General features: G+C 47.6%; 1 protein-coding gene across 2 annotated transcripts in view; it reads left to right on the forward strand.

Annotated features, from left to right (window-relative positions):
• Positions 1–4189: 4189 nt before the first annotated feature.
• Positions 4190–18314, forward strand: part of B4GALNT3 (beta-1,4-N-acetyl-galactosaminyltransferase 3) — a 95472-nt gene continuing 81347 nt past the window's right edge. For both annotated transcript variants that reach the window (XM_079714306.1, XM_079714307.1), the window contains exon 1: positions 4190–4508. In XM_079714306.1, coding sequence (XP_079570432.1) covers positions 4340–4508 — 169 coding nt within the window. In that variant the 5' untranslated portion in view covers positions 4190–4339. The remainder of the gene's footprint in view (positions 4509–18314) is intronic.

An 18314-nucleotide genomic window follows, 5' to 3' on the forward strand; every position in this document is an offset into this window, starting at 1 on the left:
GCAATATGTGCAAAGGGAGAAAACAAAGAAGTACCAGGTCTGAACTTCAAAAGCCTGAGTTTGAGTCCCATGTGAGATAAGGTTACCTACATCACCTTGAGTAAGTTATTTATCGTCTCTGAGCCCATTTCCTACGTGCAAAATGGGATCAGAGAAACCTACAGCTTTGGGTATGGATGAGTTACATGAGTTGACTGTGGCCCTTGGGGATCACTTCAGCACTGTTCATTTCTCTCTCAGGATTTCTCTCAAAGGATCTCAGGCCTCTGTGTCTCAGTTGAAGACACTGGCTTAGTGATGGCCCAGAGTTCCTCACTGGTTTATCACTGGAATTTCCAACCAAGGTATCTCCATGAAATACATTTGAATAGCAGGGAAGCTCCCCTAGTAAAAGAGAAGAGGAGGGTGAGGGTCTGTGTGGGTAGAAAGCAATATGGAGGGTGGGGTGGGAGAGGGAGGACTCTCTGGGTGCAATGGGAAGATCGCCAGAGGCTTAAGATCTGGTTTTAGTCCTGATTCCGTCACTTACTGGTCACGTGAACTTGGTGCAGGTCACCTTCAAGAAACCGAAGCTTACTTGTGAAGTCTGTCTGTAAAATGGAGAATATGTCCCCTGTTAGTCTCCTGTGACAGTGAGAAATAAAATACACGTGCTGTAAGCTCAAAGGTGCTGCATTACTATCATTAGTATTCTTTTGGCCATGCCGCATGGCTTGTGGGATCTTAGTTCCTTGACCAGGGATCGAACCCAGGCCCTCGGCAGTGAGAGTGCAGAGTCCTAACCACTGGACTACCAGGGAATTCCCCCAAGGCGCTGCATTATAACGTAGACATCAGGTTTTAGGAAAGGGGAAGGGTAGCACTGGGGTTACGGGATTTAGTATATTCTGACATCCCTATAGTCTAGAGTAAGAATTGCTCTGGATACAAGAGTTCTGCTCTTATACCTACAGGTCAGTGGACACCCCTCCCTTTTACAAATCAGAATTTTTGCTCCCTGTGCTAGCCTCGGCCCATTTTAGAAAGCTTAGGTTGACTTCTCTTAGAAAGCCTCTGTAATTTGGGAGAAGAACCTTTGTGGTTTGGCTGGACTCTGACATCCTTGCCAAGCCAAAGACACAGTCTGTCCCATCAATACTACAGGTGACATGCTGGAACTTATTTCCTCCTTTCAGGTACAGTTTGTGTGATATGGCCCTGGGCCATTGAGGGCAGGTGCCAGGGCTGAAGTGGGAGAGTGAAAGGATGGAGAAAATCATCAGAAGAACCCGTGAGCATCCAGTTAAATGGACACGACGATGAGCAGACCTCGGTGGCAACATTATGCCACCAAAAATTGTCACCACAAATACCTCTGGATCTGAGGGAGGAGGACAGCAAGCTCAACTGATTGAGAAAGGAATTTGGGTCTCAAAGTCCAGATCCTTTCCTGCTGTGATGTCACTAGGAGTTGAAAAGGGATTTGGAGCAAGTGGTGTGAAATCAGGGTCTGATGTGAGGCAACCACAGCAGGAAAGAGAACAGAAGAGGGAGGGAGAGTCCCAGGAGTCTCCTGGCCTCCTCACCCCTCCCCACCCCTGTGCCCTCTCACCAGAAGCAGGAAAGTAACCATCTGTTCAAGGTATAGGAACAGAGGAGGAGTGAGAAAAGGAGGGCACAGAACTGAGAGGTGCAGACTGATCTCTTTCATTTTCTGAATTTCTTTGGAATTCACTATTTGGACCAGAAACTCTACCTTTAAAGTGTCACTTTTCTTTTCTAGTGGAATGTCTTTTTCCTCAACTGGATGGCATGCTCTATGTTTTATATCTCTCCCAGTTCCCACATAATAAACACTTCAAGGGTCTGGTAGATTGAAGTGGTGGTATACTTCTCCCCAGAGGGCCAGTCTTTAAGGAGAGAATCGTGGGGCTGCCACCAATTTTCATACAAAGTCCTGAAAGTGATTCAGCCTAATGTCCAGGGTGGTTGCCCCCAGTGAGAGAGAGAGACTCCATGTGCAGGGGCCCTGGTCATCTCCCACCTGCCTTGGCCAAGCTTGTACCCTCTGGCCGCTCCTGTCTTGGTCTTTTGGAGAGAAAGAAGGGGTGGGAAGTGCACACAGCTGTGGTTTGGACCTTCACAGAGACATTTCCCTGGGGCTATTAGTAGAGAATTGTCCTTCAGATTCACCTTTTGCTGAAGAACTACACTGAGAATTCTGGGGGACTTTCCCTCCTGGGGCTACCTCCCTCCTCAAAGGGTACCAAGTGACAAACAGACGCTGTGCTGCATCCTGAGGATGCACAGTTCTCCCCCCCCCCCTTTTTAAAAATTAATTTTTATTGGAGTAGAGTTGTTTTATAATGTGTTAGTTTCTACTGTGCAACAAAGTGAATCACCTATTCGTACACGTATATCCCCTCTTTTTTTGGATTTCCTTCCCATTTAGGTCACCACAGAGCATTGAGTAGAGCTTCCTGTGCTATACAGTCAGTTCTCATTAGTTATCTATTTTATACATAGTATCAATAGTGTATATAGGTCAATCCCAATCTCCCAATTCATTCCCCCCACACCCCGCCCGACTTCCCCCTTGGTATCCATATGTTTGTTTGTTTTTTCTCTACGTCTGTGTCTCTATTTCTGCTTTGCAAATAAGATCATCTATGCCATTTCTCTACATTCCACATATATGCATTAATATACAATATTTGTTTTTCAGTTCTCACTTTTGAAGCCTTACAGGGAAGTTGGGAGACTATACTCAAACTCAAAGGGAGTGTGCACCTACCAGTGGGTGGGTACACATCAAGCTGCCAGTTGTGCTAAAGCTCCAAGGAGGATGGGGTTACTCAGGACTGGGCGGGTCCAAGAAAGCTTCATAGACCTGAAATGGACCTTGGAGGAGGGGTCAGACCTGACCAGCTAGACCAACTGGAAAGGAAAATGTGTTGGAGGGGGTGAATAAACTCATTTTAGCTGGGGCAGCTTTCACGTGGCCACGTAAAGTTGGAAAAGGTTTCGGAAGGCCTTGAATGCCAGATTTACAGTTTGCACTTTAATCAGTAAGCACATTTTCAAGCAGGTGTATGGATGCATAGAGGATTTTACAAAGACGATCTGGTGGTAGTGGAGGAGATGGGGGTGTGGCAGGTGGGGAGCCTGGAGTTGGGGGTCTAATTAGAAAGGCTCCAATAGTCCCGTAGGGCCTATGGGATGGTTGGACATCCAGCTACAGTGGTAGCAGATGGAAGGGGAAACCACTCAGTTATGTGAACAGCTGTGTTTCAACAGTATTTGCACGTTGTTCATTTGGCTTAAAAATGTCCAGGAATGCTTTTGACCCCCTGCTTTCTCCATAGTCTCCTGAGCATTGTCCCCAGGAGAAAAAGCAAAAAAGAAAACTGCAGTATTCCTCGATGGATGACCTTAGGCAGTCCACTGTGCTCCTCTGGACCTTAATTCTCTCATTTAAATCAGATAATAATGTTTTACCTGCCTGAAGGCAGAGAATTGGAATTCAGAATATCTTGATGAACTTTTTTAACTTTTGGAAGTGAGTTTGTGTTTTTGTTGTTGTCGTTTTGTTGGTTTCTTTTCTGATTTGTAATTTTTCCTCGGAACCCTCCAACATCCATTCTCCCCCCAGGCTCTGTCATCCTCGTCTGGGAGCAACTACTTGTGTTTACCCTGGGGGCCGTATAACTCTCCCAGGGTCTCTTGGAGATGTGGTTGGGAGAGGAGACCGCGGCTGAATTGAGGCGCCAGGGTTCCCCAGCTCCGATGTCTACTCTAAGGCAGGAGTAGGGTCGCTGCGGACCACGAAACGCCCCAAGCCGCAGCCTCCCCAGCACTACCCCCGACCCGCGCCCCGCGTCTACAAAGCTTCGACCTCACTCGTGCTTGGGGAGCAGAGTGCAGATCACACCTGCCCCACGCACCCCCGGCTGGCGGAGGCGCCGGGGATTGACCAGCGAGGCCCGAGCGGCCGTCCCCATCCCGGCTCCGCTCGGGGGCGGGGCCCACCTGTGCCGCGGGGGCGGGGCGGGGCCGGGGGCGGGGCCGGTGGGCGGCGGGCGGAGGCGCGGGCGGCGCGGGCGGCGCGGGAGGGGGCGGGGCGCGGCGCGGGGCGGGGCGGGGAGGCGCACCTGGGTAGCCTCCTCATGGGCAGCCCAAGAGCGGGCGGCGAGTGAGGAGTGGCGGGGCGGCCGGCAGCGAGCCTACGTCCGGGCGTGAGCAGGAGCCGGCGGGGCCTCGGGAGGAGCATGAGCCGGCGCCTCGCGGCGGGGCGGCCGGGGCTGGCGGCCGGGGCGCGGCGCTGAGAGCCGTCCCGGGCCGGGGCCGGGGGCGCAGCGCCATGGGGGGCCCTCGGGCCGCGCGGCTGCTGCTGCTCCTGCGCCCGTTCAAGCTGCTGCGGAGGCGCTTCCGGCTGCTGCTGCTGCTCGCCGTGGTGTCCGTGGGGCTCTGGACTCTTTATCTGGAACTGGCGGCGTCGGCCCAGGTCGGCGGGAACCCCCTGAACCGGAGTGAGTAGCGCCGGGGCCGCGGCAGGCGCGTAGCAGGGACCCGGTCTTCATCTCAGACCCGGTCTTCACCTCGCTGGGTCTCCAGGTGCCGGGCGGGAAGCCGGGAGGGAAGCCGGGGGAGCCTCGGGGCCACCCCTGGCCGCGCTGGGCTCGCAGACCCGGTGCCAGAGAAACGCGTCCACGCCGGCTGAGGTCCGTGTCTGGAGCGCCCTCGGCCGCCTCCACCAGGCCGCTCGCTCCAGTCTGCGCGACCCAAACTTTGCTACCCGCCTTCTCCGTGGCTCGCTCCGTTTGCTCCCCTGCGGCGTTTTCGGGGAGGGGTCCTTTATTTTAAAGATACCGCCGTTTGCCACTCGCCTCCCCAGCTTCCCACAGGCCACTCCCCTCCCAGCCCCTTCCTCTTCCTCCAAGTCTCCCACCTCCCTCGAGCGGTCCCCTCTCCTGGTCCTGGCCACCCCCCACCCCCAGCGGGTTGTCTGCAGCCCCCCTCGGGAACCCTGCGGAATGAGCTGAACCCCCAGACCCTGCTCAGGGCAGCTCAGTGGGCCGGGCAGTGGGTAGGTTCCTGCTTCTCTTTTTCCACGGAGCCAGAGCCACTAAATTTTTCTGTGTCTCAGTTTCCTCCTAGAAAAAAGGAGGGGATGCTCTCTTTCTCTTTTTACTTCAACAGGCATGCCTGTCCGAGGTGATTTTCAGTTTACTACTGACGGAGTGAAGTAAAACCTCCGAAGTGTCAGGCACTGTGTAAAAGGTCGCTGCAATAGTTGGAAAAAAGAGAAACTCCCAGAACTACTAGGTGCCCTTCCCAAGCCTGAAGGGTGGAGGTTTATAATTCCAGACAACATATGGAATTATAGACATTCCCCCTTTCAGGAAACCTAAGGGACGACTGATGAAACTCTGGTGAGAGGATGCTCTAAGTTCTTGTGTCAGCTGTTCTGGCCAGGGCTGGGTGTGGTGCTTTGCCTCCTCTTGTGGCCAAAGACAGGGAATTACTAGGGTCAGTAATTGAGCTGGTTCAGGACAGGGATGGGTATTTATGGCGGAACCTCTCACTCTGTGGCTGCTGAAATATTTCTGGCTGTGTGTTTGGAGACTGGGCTTCCATTCCTGGTTCTGACGCTAACTAGTTGGGAAATGCAGGCGCAAATGGCAGCTTCTCAGGTAGAAGAAGGGAGTTGGTTCCTTTCAATGTGAACACTACGATTGTGTGATCTCCCCGCCTGAGCATTTCCAGGGTCAGGGAGCCCAGCACACCACGAGGAAGGGTCTTCCCAAGTCAGGTCCACAGGTCTCAAGTAGGAAGAGTTCTTCCTTCTGAAGACCAATCTGCCTTCCCTCAGTTCCCCAAGCCTTTCTCGCTCCTCTGAAAGACAGAGTGTATCCACTCTTCCATACCACGGCCACTCAGAGAGTCCCCCGTGGATGAGCCCAGGTGGAGTGTGGGTGGATGGGAGGCGCTGGGAGGGATCTCCCTTCTCACCTCCTTGACCACCATCTTGTTAACCTGGTAGCCAGTGGAGTCCCCTGCACAGATTAAAACCAGAGAGGAGAGACTTCCCTGGCGGTCCAGTGGTTAGGACTCCACGTTTCCACTGCAGGGGGCACGGATTCCATTCGTGGTCAGGAAACTAAGATACCACATGTTACGGCATGGCCAAAAAAAACAAAACCAGAGAGCAAAGCAGTTGCTTTGTGACCCTGAAATGAATGGCCTCCCATCCGCCTCCCTCACCCCCCAGCACATACTTTTCCTTTACCCCAAGTGAGCTTTCTCCTCAGAGTCTGGAAGCAGTTTGCCATAACTATCATCTCACACCTGGCTCCCAACCTCTGTCTCCTGTTGGCTGTCTCATCCTTAGCCATCAATTCCTGGGTCAGTTTCTTTTCCCTTCTAGATGAATCTTCACTTTCTGACTGGGTTTCCTTATTCTTTGTTTCCTTTTCCAAACTGACCCTTCTCCAGAAGAATGTTCTCAGCTTCCTAGTCCAGAATTGGCTTTCCATTTCCCTAACTTGTTTATAACGGGGGTCCAAGCCTGGGCACTGATGGATCCCTTGTATCTTCTTCTCAGCCTCTTAGAACCCTGAAGCCCACCTGCTATCAGGGTGGCTTGTCATGCCGGGCTGTCCCATCGTATTCTACTCTTTCCTTGATTTCCTTTTGGAATGAGATTTAGACAGTGGCTGTGCTTTCTGGCTCCTGGTCCCCCACCTTTTGTTTTTAAGAAGCTCAGACATCATGCATCAAAGTCCTGTCTTGTCTTATAGGTCTTACTCCCAGCCATTCCTCTGGAGGGAGAGTGGGGAAGGAGGGATTAGAAAGCAGAGCGGTAAGAGGGTTGCTAGCCTTCCCTCCCATACACCCTGGCATACAGCAGCAACCAGAGCCCCAGCTTGGCTCTGCTTGCCAGCAAGCCACCCTGCCTCTCTCTAGCAGCCCCTGCCAGCTCACTGCACCACCAGCCTTCCTGTGATCTATAAGGCCAGCCTCCGTTACCAAGAACCTTTCATTTGCCTGTCCCTTTGTGACTGCCGCCCTGATCTGGTGCTGGGAGAAGTGTATGGAGAGCTGGTAGTTACAAACTCCAGAGTGGTTAAGTAATGACAGGGAGCGTGCTTCCTGCTTCTTATGGAATAACCCCGTAGTTTGAGATGGGTGATACGCAGTTTGGGCTCTATCTGTAGAAAAAGATACAACCACATTTGGAGTAACTTCAGGGAGAAGCCACCGAAACTGTTCATGGATAGAAGAATGGGTCCCTTGGACAAAAGAACGAGAGCTGTTTACTCACTCACGCACTTATTTATTTGTTATTATTTTTTATAAATTTATTTATTCATTTATTTATTTTTGGCTGCGTTGGGTCTTTGTTGCTGCGTGCGGGCTTTCTCTAGTTGCGGTGTGCGGGCTTCTCATTGCGGTGGCTTCTCTTGCTGCAGAGCACGGGCTCTAGGTGCGCGGGCTTCATACTCACTCATTTAAACAAGTATTTGTTTAGCACATAGCTCGAGCAGGGCATTGTGCTCGGTCACTTAGATGTGGTGATGGCTCTGTTATGGTTTCTGCCTCTCACAGCTTTCCCTCTAGGAGGGGAGTTCAGGTGCGTATGAGAATAATCGTAATAGGAGACAACCATTAAGTTTTACAGAGGTAGAACCTACACGTTGCTGTGACACTTCTGGAAATGAGACACGGCTCTTTCAACTAATATTTCATGGAATTGGTGACATTTCAGGAGATCTTGAGGAGTTGGTAAGACTTTAGTGGACGCAGAAAGAGAAAGCTATTCCAAGCAGAGAGAGCAGCAGAAGCCAAGACCAATAGTCAAGGAAAAGTTAGTGTTTGGAAATGTTGAGCATCTGGGTTTGGTGAAACAGAGGGTGTGAAGGAGGATAGGGGATGGTGCCATAGTGTGAAAGACTTTGAATAACAACCTTAAAGGGTGGCGTTTATTCAGTAGATGAGAGAAAGCAGTCGAAAGTTTTAGAATAAGGTAGTGTTGTAGAATGGATAGGGAAATAGTCAAGCTGTTTAACCATACTGTACTTTGGTATGGATGGTGGTGCTGGGATGGGGCGGGAGGTTCCTTGCTGTGGCTGGCATTAGTCTTTAGCTGCTGGGTCATGGAGCTCTCCTGAGGACAGGTCAGGGCTCTAGTGGGACAGTCAGAGGGCCTGGGGCATTCACTATATACCGACACGTTCATAAGTGTTCCAGTATTTTGAGAACTGGCACAGGTGTATCGGTGTGTACTGGCTGAAAGCAACCCTGGGCACAGACTATTATTGGAAGTTAAAGACCCCGTCCTGGCAGCTTTTAATGAGCTATACCCATTTGTTCAGACTGGATTAGCTACGTCCTGCCTGAGGGCAGAGGTCTGGACTAAAATGGTTTCTAGGTTCTTTGCTCTATAATTGACCTGCTGCTGAGACCAGCTTGGTGCCGGAACCAAGCGATCACAGCTGGCCACAGAGCCAGGGCCGAATGGTGGTGCACACCAGCCTCTTTCCACATCTCACAAGGCTGGGTCTGCAATGTCCGCATTTAAGTGTCCAGTGTACCTGCTAAACCCCAAGGTGTTTCCAAGCCTGAAACCTATAACACATCTGCCCGGCTGGCCCCTGCGATTCCTAAGTGACTCCGAGTGGGCTGCGGTGGCATAGCCACAGATGTCAGGCGGGCCCTGCGGCTCCCGGGGTCACCACAGACATTCCGATTTGGAAGGGAGACAAACCCTCCAGTGACAGAGGTAGCTCAGGGCAGAACGGTAATCTGAGACGCAGGCCAGGAGAGAGGGAAAAACAGATGAGACAGATGTGTGGCAGAGCGGGAAGGCTGTGGCTTAGAACTGAGCCTCAGAGCAGAGGCAAGTGTGGAGGGCAGCACAGCTGCTTCGTGGGCCCCTTGGGCCCGGGTCCCTGTCGCATGTCACCCTGGCTGGGCTGCCCCTTGTTCCCATGGAGCCTCTGGCTCCTTTTCCTCTGTCCTACTTACCTCTCTTTATGCTGCCATTCTGGCCACCTGGCTGCTGCATGGAACTTCAAGCCAGTATTCAATTCAGGGCAAACACTAGGCACTCAAATACCTTCTGGTTATGGATGGTAAGCTCTGCATTTCCAAGCACCTGATATTTTCCACTGGCAGATACTTGGCTTATCAGTGATGGATCCAAGAATAGAACCTAGGAATTCTTGTTCCTCGTACCATAATACATATAAACAGCAATAGCCTTTAAACACAAATGCAAAGGATAAGAATTAAGCCGTCAGTGCTTTTCCTATTAAAAGTATGTTTCCTTTGGACCAGCGCCGTCTGTACCAGGACCACAGGGTGTGAGGACAGGGGCCTTCACCCAGCCTTGGCCTCTCCTTTCCTGGTCTCTCTAGTCCTTTCTGACGTGGCCGCAGAATCCCAGCAGCACAGCCGGCCCCGCTATCCTGCTGTCACCCAGGGATCCTCGTGTGGGCTGAGGCCCCGATCTCCTGCTCGGTGGTGGTTGGGCTGCCGGCCGCCCCTGTCCTGGGAGGTGTCCAGATGCTCCGCACGGTTCTGACTGCTTTGCAGCACGAGGCCTTTGAAGCAGCCACTTCTGTGCTGGCTTTAGGAGTGGCTGGTGGTGCACTGCAGTAGTTTTCCAGGCCCCAGAGCCTGGCCTGGGCTTTATGGAGCGCAGCAGAGCAGCCGCCAGAGCAGAGTTTGCTTTGGAAGGGGGCCTGGAGGCTGTTCTTGCAGCTGGCCGCTGACTGTCTGCTTCTCTACCGAGTTCCACCGCTCTCAAATCCTACCCTTTTAATTTCCACGAGCACGCTTCCTTCTATCCGAGGATGATGAGGTCTCAGCTAGGCCCAGCATACGTTCTGAGCTTTCAGACAACCCTCCTTTGACCTTGTGATCCACAATTAATAGATTTATATGTTACCTGATATAAAAAGTACTACTGGAAGGGGTGAGAGTAGTTTGGATGGGGTATATATAAAGGGTCCTGGGCTGAATATGTTATACATTTGAGCAAAGCATGACGGATAGATTAAATTTTTACAGACTCTTAGGTTCCAACAAGCACTGCTTTCAGTGTTAGAAGTATCCATGAGATGAGCAAAAATAAATATTTTTTTTAATCTCTGTGATATTTTAGTATGTAATTTACTTCTTATGCTAAACTTAAAAATTTTTTTTTACCATTGACCAACATTTTTCGAAAATAAGCATGCAAATTGTCCATGTGGTCCCTGTTTTGTTTTGTTTTGTTTTACTTTTCATGGAAGTACCTTTTTTGTTTGTTGGGGTTTTTTTTTTGTTTGGTTTGGTTTCGTTTTTTTTTGGCCGCCCCACGTGGCTTGTGGGATCTTAGTTCCCTGACTAGGGATCGAACCTGGGACCCTGGCATTGAAAGCCCGGAATCCTAACCACTGGACCACCAGGAAATTCCCATGGGAGTATGTTACATGTACAGAAAAATGCACATGTAAGGGTACAGCTTGATGAATCTCCACAAACTGAGCATACCCTTGTCACGAACACCCTGATGAAGAAACAATGGTACCAGCGATTTCTGTCACTACCATAAGCATAGATTAATATAGTCTATTTGTATACTTTATGGAAATAGAATCACAATGGAAATGATTATAAAAACAACACATGTTCATTATACCAGATCATCGCTGTGTATCTGGACCACATTAACCCCTATAAAATTACCTTTTTGTGCATTAGGCACCTAGTACCACTGATCCAATAACTTAAGGAGGGGCAAGACCCAGGACCTAAGTGCTATGAGATATAGCCCTGTGAAATTCTCCAAGGATGGGATTGAGAGTCATTGCTTATCCTGTGTTTGAGAACCTTCCAGAAACGTTTCTTCTGGTCTTTATTTTTTTTTCCAGTTTTAGAGGTATAATTGACATATTAAAATGTCCAACATAATGATGTGATATATGTATACATTGCAAAGTGATCACCACAATACGTTTAGTTAATATCCATCATCACACATAATTACAATTTTTTTCTTGTGATGAGAACTTTTCTTCTGATCTTGATATTAGAACTAGCTCTTTTCTCTTGAGCAATCCGTTTGTTTTCCTTTTTATTGGCCGTGTACATTATATAACCACTCAGGTTTCTCCCTTTGTGTTGGTTACTAGAAAGCTTTAGAATTCAGTTTTTGGTTCATTTGGAAAAAAGTGTAAAAGATTTTATGATTTTCACTTTGGTACCAATTTGATTCCTCTGTCTTTTTCTTTTTTTCCCACAACTACTATTAGTTTATGTCATCTTCTATTCTGTGGTACTTGCAAGCCACTTTAACTTTTTCTGGACCAAATCAAGGCATAAAGAAATCAATAAAAGTGCTATGGTATATATAAAAGTATGAAGAAGAAACTGACAGTCACCTATAATCCCACTACTCTGACCTAGAGATTCTTGAAAAGAAAAAATAAAGTATAATAGCTGTGATAACCAGATGCTGGATTCTGGAAAGAATTCTAGATTAAAAACCCCCCAAAACATGAATTATTATTTTCCTGACTTTTTTTGTTTTTAGTCTATTTAGGTATTGAAAAATTGAATGACATTCAAAAATAAATTCTCACCTCCTTATGTGTGAAGCAGACATCAAAAACTTTGAATTTACTGACATGCTGGGGCCTGAGCCACTGTCATTGGAAACAATGACATAAATGTAAGGAAAATTTAATAAAGCTTGGGGCACCCCTGACAATACTAATTAAAAAACCGAGGGGACTGGCCAGGAAGGCCAGGAACCTCAAGTTTGTCCTTTGGGCTTCTGACCTCCCCCCAGGCCAGTGGGGGGACCAGGAGTGTGAAGAGCTGTGGCTTCTGGATGCAGAAAGTCACAAACATCATCCGTCCAGCCCCTTTACTAACAGATGAGAAAACAGGCCAGGGGAAGAGGTGTTATCTGCCTCCTACCCATTTCTTCTCTTCCTTTAAACTGTGTTTTTGGGAATTCCCTGGTTAGGACTCGGTGCTTTCACTGCCAGGGCCCAGGTTCGATCCCTGGTTGGGGAACTAAGATCCTGTAAGCCATTGCAGGTGGAATTGCGCTTTATGGCACCAAGACCTGGGAAGAGGGCCCAAGGTGGGAAAAGGAGAAGGAAAGGTGGGGGTGGGAATAGAGAAATGATATTCCAGACAAACCATGGATTTTATAGCGGCAGACCTGGGAGATACTGTGGGTTCAGTTCCAGACCTCCACAATAAAGTGAATATTGCAAGAGGGTCACACAAATGTTTTGGTTTCCCAGTGCATATAACAGTTATGTTTACACTATACTGTAGTCAATTAAGTGTGCAGTAGCATTATGTCTAAAAAAAAATCTACATACCTTCATTCAAAAACACGTTATTGGTCGAATTCAGGGAAAAAATTTATTGGTTACAAAAATGCTAACCATCATCTGAGCCTTCAGTGAGACATAATCTTTTTGTAATAGAGACATCATTAAAAAAAGTAAGTAACATCAATGATCACGGATCATAGATCACCATAACAAAGAGAATAATAATGAAAAAATTTGAAATACTGTGGGAATTACCAAACTGTGACACAGAGACACGAACTGAGCAAAGGCTGTTGGAAGAATGGTGCTGATACACTTGCTCAACACTCAACGCAGGGTTGCCACAAACCTTCAATTTGTAAAAAATCCAGTATCTGAATTGGGCGATTGGGATTGACATGTATACACTGATGTGTATAAAATTGATGACTAATAAGAACCTGCTGTATAAAAAAATAAATTAAATTAAAAAATTAAAAAAGAAACTAATACTAAACTTTCTTTGGGTTATTTGTATGGAAATATGTTAATATAAATATTTCAGACATTACAGGAAATTCCTAAAAATCTTATATGTTCTGGTATGATGTTATAAGTCATAATTCTAGTTATTATTTTAAAATGTATATCTCAGAAATAACTAAATTTCCTTGTCAATTGCATTATTATGAACTTTCATCAAATCTTTAACCATGGTCATTTTTAAGTCTTTTGTCATTTACAGACAGTTCTGGGTGTACTCTGATGCTTTTGCAAAAATGTTCCTATAAAAGGGTTTCATCTTCAGGGAATTCATGGAAAAGACTGACAAGCACAGGTTTCTGGTAACTGACTATACTGCTGAACTGAATGAATAAGCATCTTCAGAACTCTAATGGAAAACTGATGAGTTCAAAAAAGTGCTAACAAAAGATCAAGATGAAAAAAAATTAATTACATGGGACTGAGTGAACTGGTGAGGATGATTATAATTTTTGTGACTTTCTGTTTGAATCAAAAAAAAAATCCAATATCTGCGAACTGCAGTAAAGCCAGGTACGCCCGTATAAATGCCCAGGAAATTGAGTGATGTGTAGTTTCCAATTCTTTTTTATTTTGCAAATCTTGAATGGCTGCAGAGGTGATATATTTTAAAACTTAAGTAAAATGTTTATGGAGCATTTAGTTTTTTGTGGGGGACTGAATGGGATAAAAAGCATTGATGATTCCTGGAAAAACTTATGGAATTTAAAGACAGGGCAGGGTTCGAATCCAAGCTTTATTTCTCACCAGCTGCAGGACTTTGTATAAAGTACTTATTCCTTTTCAAGCCTCAGATGCTTCATCTGGGTAATGGGGTTATATGACCTCCCTGTGGAGCTTTTCTTATGATTCGATTCGATAAGATTTAGCCAGCCTTGCACATGTGAAGTGCCCAGTTAGATTGAACATAAGCCTTGCACATGTCAGGAGCTAGGAGAGAGTTGGCTCCCATTTCTTCCCCTTCAGAGTTTACAATCTGGTAGGAATTAGAAAAAGGCTGGCAGGCAGGAGTATGGAGATGCATTCCTCAGCAGGCCCTCTTGCCACTGTCTCTCCAGCTTCTTGGCCCGTGACACAGCTGTGCCCGGTCCCTCCACCGTCTCCAGGCCATCCACGCCCGCACCTGCCACCACACGCACATTCTGCCACCAGTCTCTTTTCCATCCTCCATCTTTCTGTCTGCACCCCAGACACAGATCTGCACTGATGGGGAGGGGTGGGTTAGAAGTCAAGGGTTTTGTGGAGAATGAGAGCCATTTGGCGACGGGCCAGGGCACCAAAGTTCAGCAGTTGGGCAACGTAGCCTGTCGCTCTACTGCGTGTCCCTGGGTATGCTCGGAGGACTTCCGGGACTCAGAGGCAAGAACACTGGGCTTTATCTCTGTTTTAATCCAAGCTCTGAAGCTGACTTATCGTGGGTGCTTGCACAGGTCCTGTTTCTTTTGAGGGCTTCAGTTTCGCAGCCTTCCATTCAATGGGATGCTTGTTTCCGGGTCTGGTTTGGAGCCACTACCGTGTCACAAAGGGGCCAAAGGGCCAGTCCATCTTTGGACTCTGGGCTCCGGTCTTTCAAGACTCAGTTGCCTGGTGGAGGGGTGGCAGTTATCCCAGCGCTTCTGGCTATTTGGCCTCCAAGGTCATCCCTGACCATGTGGCCTCCATTCAAGCAGTTGCTTCAAAGATTAAAGGCCTCTCTGCTGAGATCTTCTTACAAATCCCCTGATCCTCTCCTTTCCACCCTTCCTGCCAACCGGGGTCCAAATGGATGTTTGCAGGCCTGTGCACATGCACAGCCCCCTTGCCTGCCAGCTGATCTCTGGACCTCTCACCACCACCTCTTAGCCAAAGATCCGGGGCGGGGGGGGTGCGGTGAGGACTTGGAAGGCTTCCCCAGGAGCCAGGCACAGAGTGTCAGGGTGAATTCTCAGTTCCTGGTTCTGCTGCTTTATTTCAGCTGAGCAGAGGGCTGGGAAAAGGGAGAGGCTGAGAGCACATCTCAGGTGAACAACTTCCAGCAACAGAAGGCAGGCAAGCTGCATAGGCACAAAGAGGGGTAGAAAATTAGGGAGGGACATTGAGGCAGAGGCATCTACGCCATGTTTTCTTTTGGTTCAATGACTGTATTGTTCATATCTGTAAGTTTTACTTGGTTCTACTTCAGATTTGGTTCCTTTTTAAAAATTGTTCTGTGTTTAATACTCTAAAATTAATTTTGCCTAGTATGTTATCTAGAGCTGCACCAATGTTCACATCTTCATGTTTTGACCCCTGGAGATTGCCCTTACTTTATGGAGCCCTTAGCTATGTAAATAAGAAGTTTGTCAAATTTTATGCAGCATTTCTTAGTGTTCTGCTGTATTTCCCCAAAAGAAGAGCTCTGGCTTGAAGTTTTTTATTTTTATTTTTTATTTATTTTTTAACATCTTTATTGGAGTGTAATTGCTTTACAATGGTGTGTTAGTTTCTGCTTTATAATAAAGTGAATCCGCTATACATATACATATCATGGCTTGAATTTTTAAGACCTCCTCCAGCTCCAAGAGTCTGTTGTTATTGGGGGGTGTGTGTGCATGTCTAAGCAAAGGTGGCTATTTGGAGGGGGTGTCTAGCATAAGCTAGCTAAAAGTTTAGGGAACTCAGATCCTGAGGGCAGAGGCTCCCACAGTGTGAAGGAGATGAAATTGGAAGGGTGGACGTGATTGCAGAGTCGAGTGCCAGGGTGCTGCGCGTTTGAACTTGATAGAGAGCAATATAGAATTTTTTTATGTCTTTTTTTCAATTGAAGTACAGTTGATGTACAATATTATGTAAGTTACAGGTGTACAATATAATGATTCACATTTTTTTTAACTTTTTATTTCATATTGGAGTATAGTTGATTAACAATGTCGTATTAGTTTCAGGTGTACAACAAAGTGATTCAGTTGTACATATACATGTATCTGTTCTTTTTCCAATTCTTTTCCCAGTTAGGTTGCTACAGAATATTGAGCAGAGTTCCCTGTGCTATACAGTAGGTCCCTGTTGGTTATCCATTTAAAATATAGCCATGTGTATATGTCAATCCCAAACTTCCTAACTATCCCTCCGCCCCACATTTTCCCCCCTGGTATCTTAAGTCTGTTCTCTAAGTCTGTGAGTCTGTTGTGATTCACAGTTCTTAAAGGCTATACTCCATTCATAGTTATTATAAAATATTGACTGTATTCCCCGTGTTGTACAATATATCATTGTAGCTGATTTTTATTATACATAGTAGTTTGTATCTGTTAACCCCCTACCCCTTTATTGCCCCTCCCCGCTTCCCTCTCCCAACAGGCAGCCACTAGGTTGTTCTCTTTATCTGGGAGTCTATTTCTTTTTTGTTATATTCACTAGTTTGTTGTATTGCAACATAGATTTTTGAAAGCAGGGATTTGATATGATGAAGGCAGCGTTTCTTATTTTCATACACGGATTCATGCTTTAATTCTTCAGACACTTACTGGACACCTTTTTTTTTTAAAGCAGTTCTTTATTTATTTTAAAATTTATTTTATTTACTTTTTTTGGCTGTGTCGGGTCTTTAGTTGCGGCTTGCGGGGTCTTCGTTGCAGCACCTGGGCTTCTCTCTTGTTGTGGCGCACAGGCTCCAGAGAGCGTGGGCATGCGGGCTCTCTCGTGAGGCGCGCCAGCTCAGTAGTTGTGGCATGTGGGCTTAGTGGCTCCGCAGCATGTGGGATCTTAGTTCCCCGACTAGGGATCGAGCCCACATCCCCTGCATTGGAAGGCAGATTCTTTACCACTGGATCAGCAGGGCAGTCTGTGGACACCTTTTATGTCCTAGGAACAGTGATTATTGGCAGATGAAGCTGCTGGAGGTTCGTAAGATGGTTTGGCGACAGAGGCCACCTAGGTGGTCACTGCAGTGACCTAAGGTGTGGGCGATGAGTGCCTAGCTGAGGAGGGTGACAGGAAAGCTGAGACCTGTCAAAGAAACACGTGACACTTTGGCAGTATTGTTGATGCAGAAGGTGATAGGATACTAAAGTTCTGGGCTTCACATGTGGTCCTCTGGCTATGCTCTGCCGTGATCATTTAAATTAAGGGCCGCCTTGCACATCCAGTGTCTCAGAAGTGGTCTCTGGGGAAGAAAGTGCCTCTCTTTCTTCTTACACTTTCCTCTGGGACTGGGATGCCGTGCTGGTCCTTCAAGAGAATACATACAAAGGGACAGGAGACAGACACTCATTCACCAAATATGTAGTGAGTGTGCGTATGTGCTAGGCAGTGTTGTAGGTATTAGGGATGGAGAAGGGAACCAGACATTTCAGGGCTTTGCTGTCATGGAGCTTACATTTCATGAGGACAAGACAGGTAATGAACACTTCAACAAAGAGATGAGAATTTCAGATGGCGGTGAGGTCTTGGGAGAGAATGAAACAGGTGATGGCACAAAGTTTTTGGATGGAGGGTGGGAGAATTGAGGCCGGGAGAGTGAGGGGCTCCCGAGGGTCAGTGCCACAAGCACCCCAGGAATTCAGAGGATGGGAGCTGGCAGAGGGGGGACGGGTGGACCAGGGTCAGCGCTCGTTTCCAGGAAGAGTTATCTTCCTGCCACCTCCCATAGTCCTGGAGCAGTGTCCTCCTTCCCCCTCCTGCTGGGAGTACCTGAGCCAGGGGCTCTGGCCAGGGGCTCTGTCTAGGCTTGGGGAGAAGTAATACAGTAAGTCCTCTACAAACGAACGAGTTCCGTAAGTCCGATTTGTTCCTAAGTCCAACAAAGTTAGCCTAGGTACCCAGCTAACACCATCGGCTCTATAGTGCTGTACTGTGATAGGTTTATAATACTTTTCACACAACTAATACATAAAACCAAATAAACCCAAAACTTAAAACATTTTTAATCTTACAGTACGTTCCCTTGAAAGATACAGTAGTCCAGCACGACAGCTGGCACACGGGGGCTGGCATCGAGTGAACAGGCAGGAAGAGTTACTGACTGGAGGAGGGAGAGGAGGTGGGAGATGGTAGAGCTGAAGGGTTGTCAGCAACAGGAGACGGAGGAAGCTGCAGTTTCACTCACGCCTGACGTTGATGGAACGCACGTTTGTATCTTTGAAATTTCGCAACTTGAAGGTTCATATGTCGGGGACTTCCTGTAATGTCTGTTTTTCCTTCTTTGCAAACTTGGATCCCAAAACTGGGGTGTGGGGAGCACATCCTATGGGCATCCCCGTTGGAATGAACCTCTGCCCCCCTCCCTCACTCTGCTTTTTTGTACCCCGTTAGGGTACTTCTCAGAGGCTGCCTTGCCTGAGTTATTTCTGTTTGTCTGTCTTCCCCCACGAGATTGCATTTCTTGAGTGCCGGACCTGGGCACTTTCCCCTTGGTCTCCCTGGTGCAGAGATTTTTAACCTTTTGTGGCTTGTGTACACTTGTAAGAATCTGATGTGGAAACTGGCGACCCTCTCCCCAGAAATTTGCCTCCC

This window comes from Hyperoodon ampullatus (assembly GCF_949752795.1).
Source record: "Hyperoodon ampullatus genome assembly, chromosome: 11".
Lineage (NCBI taxonomy): Eukaryota > Metazoa > Chordata > Mammalia > Artiodactyla > Ziphiidae > Hyperoodon > Hyperoodon ampullatus.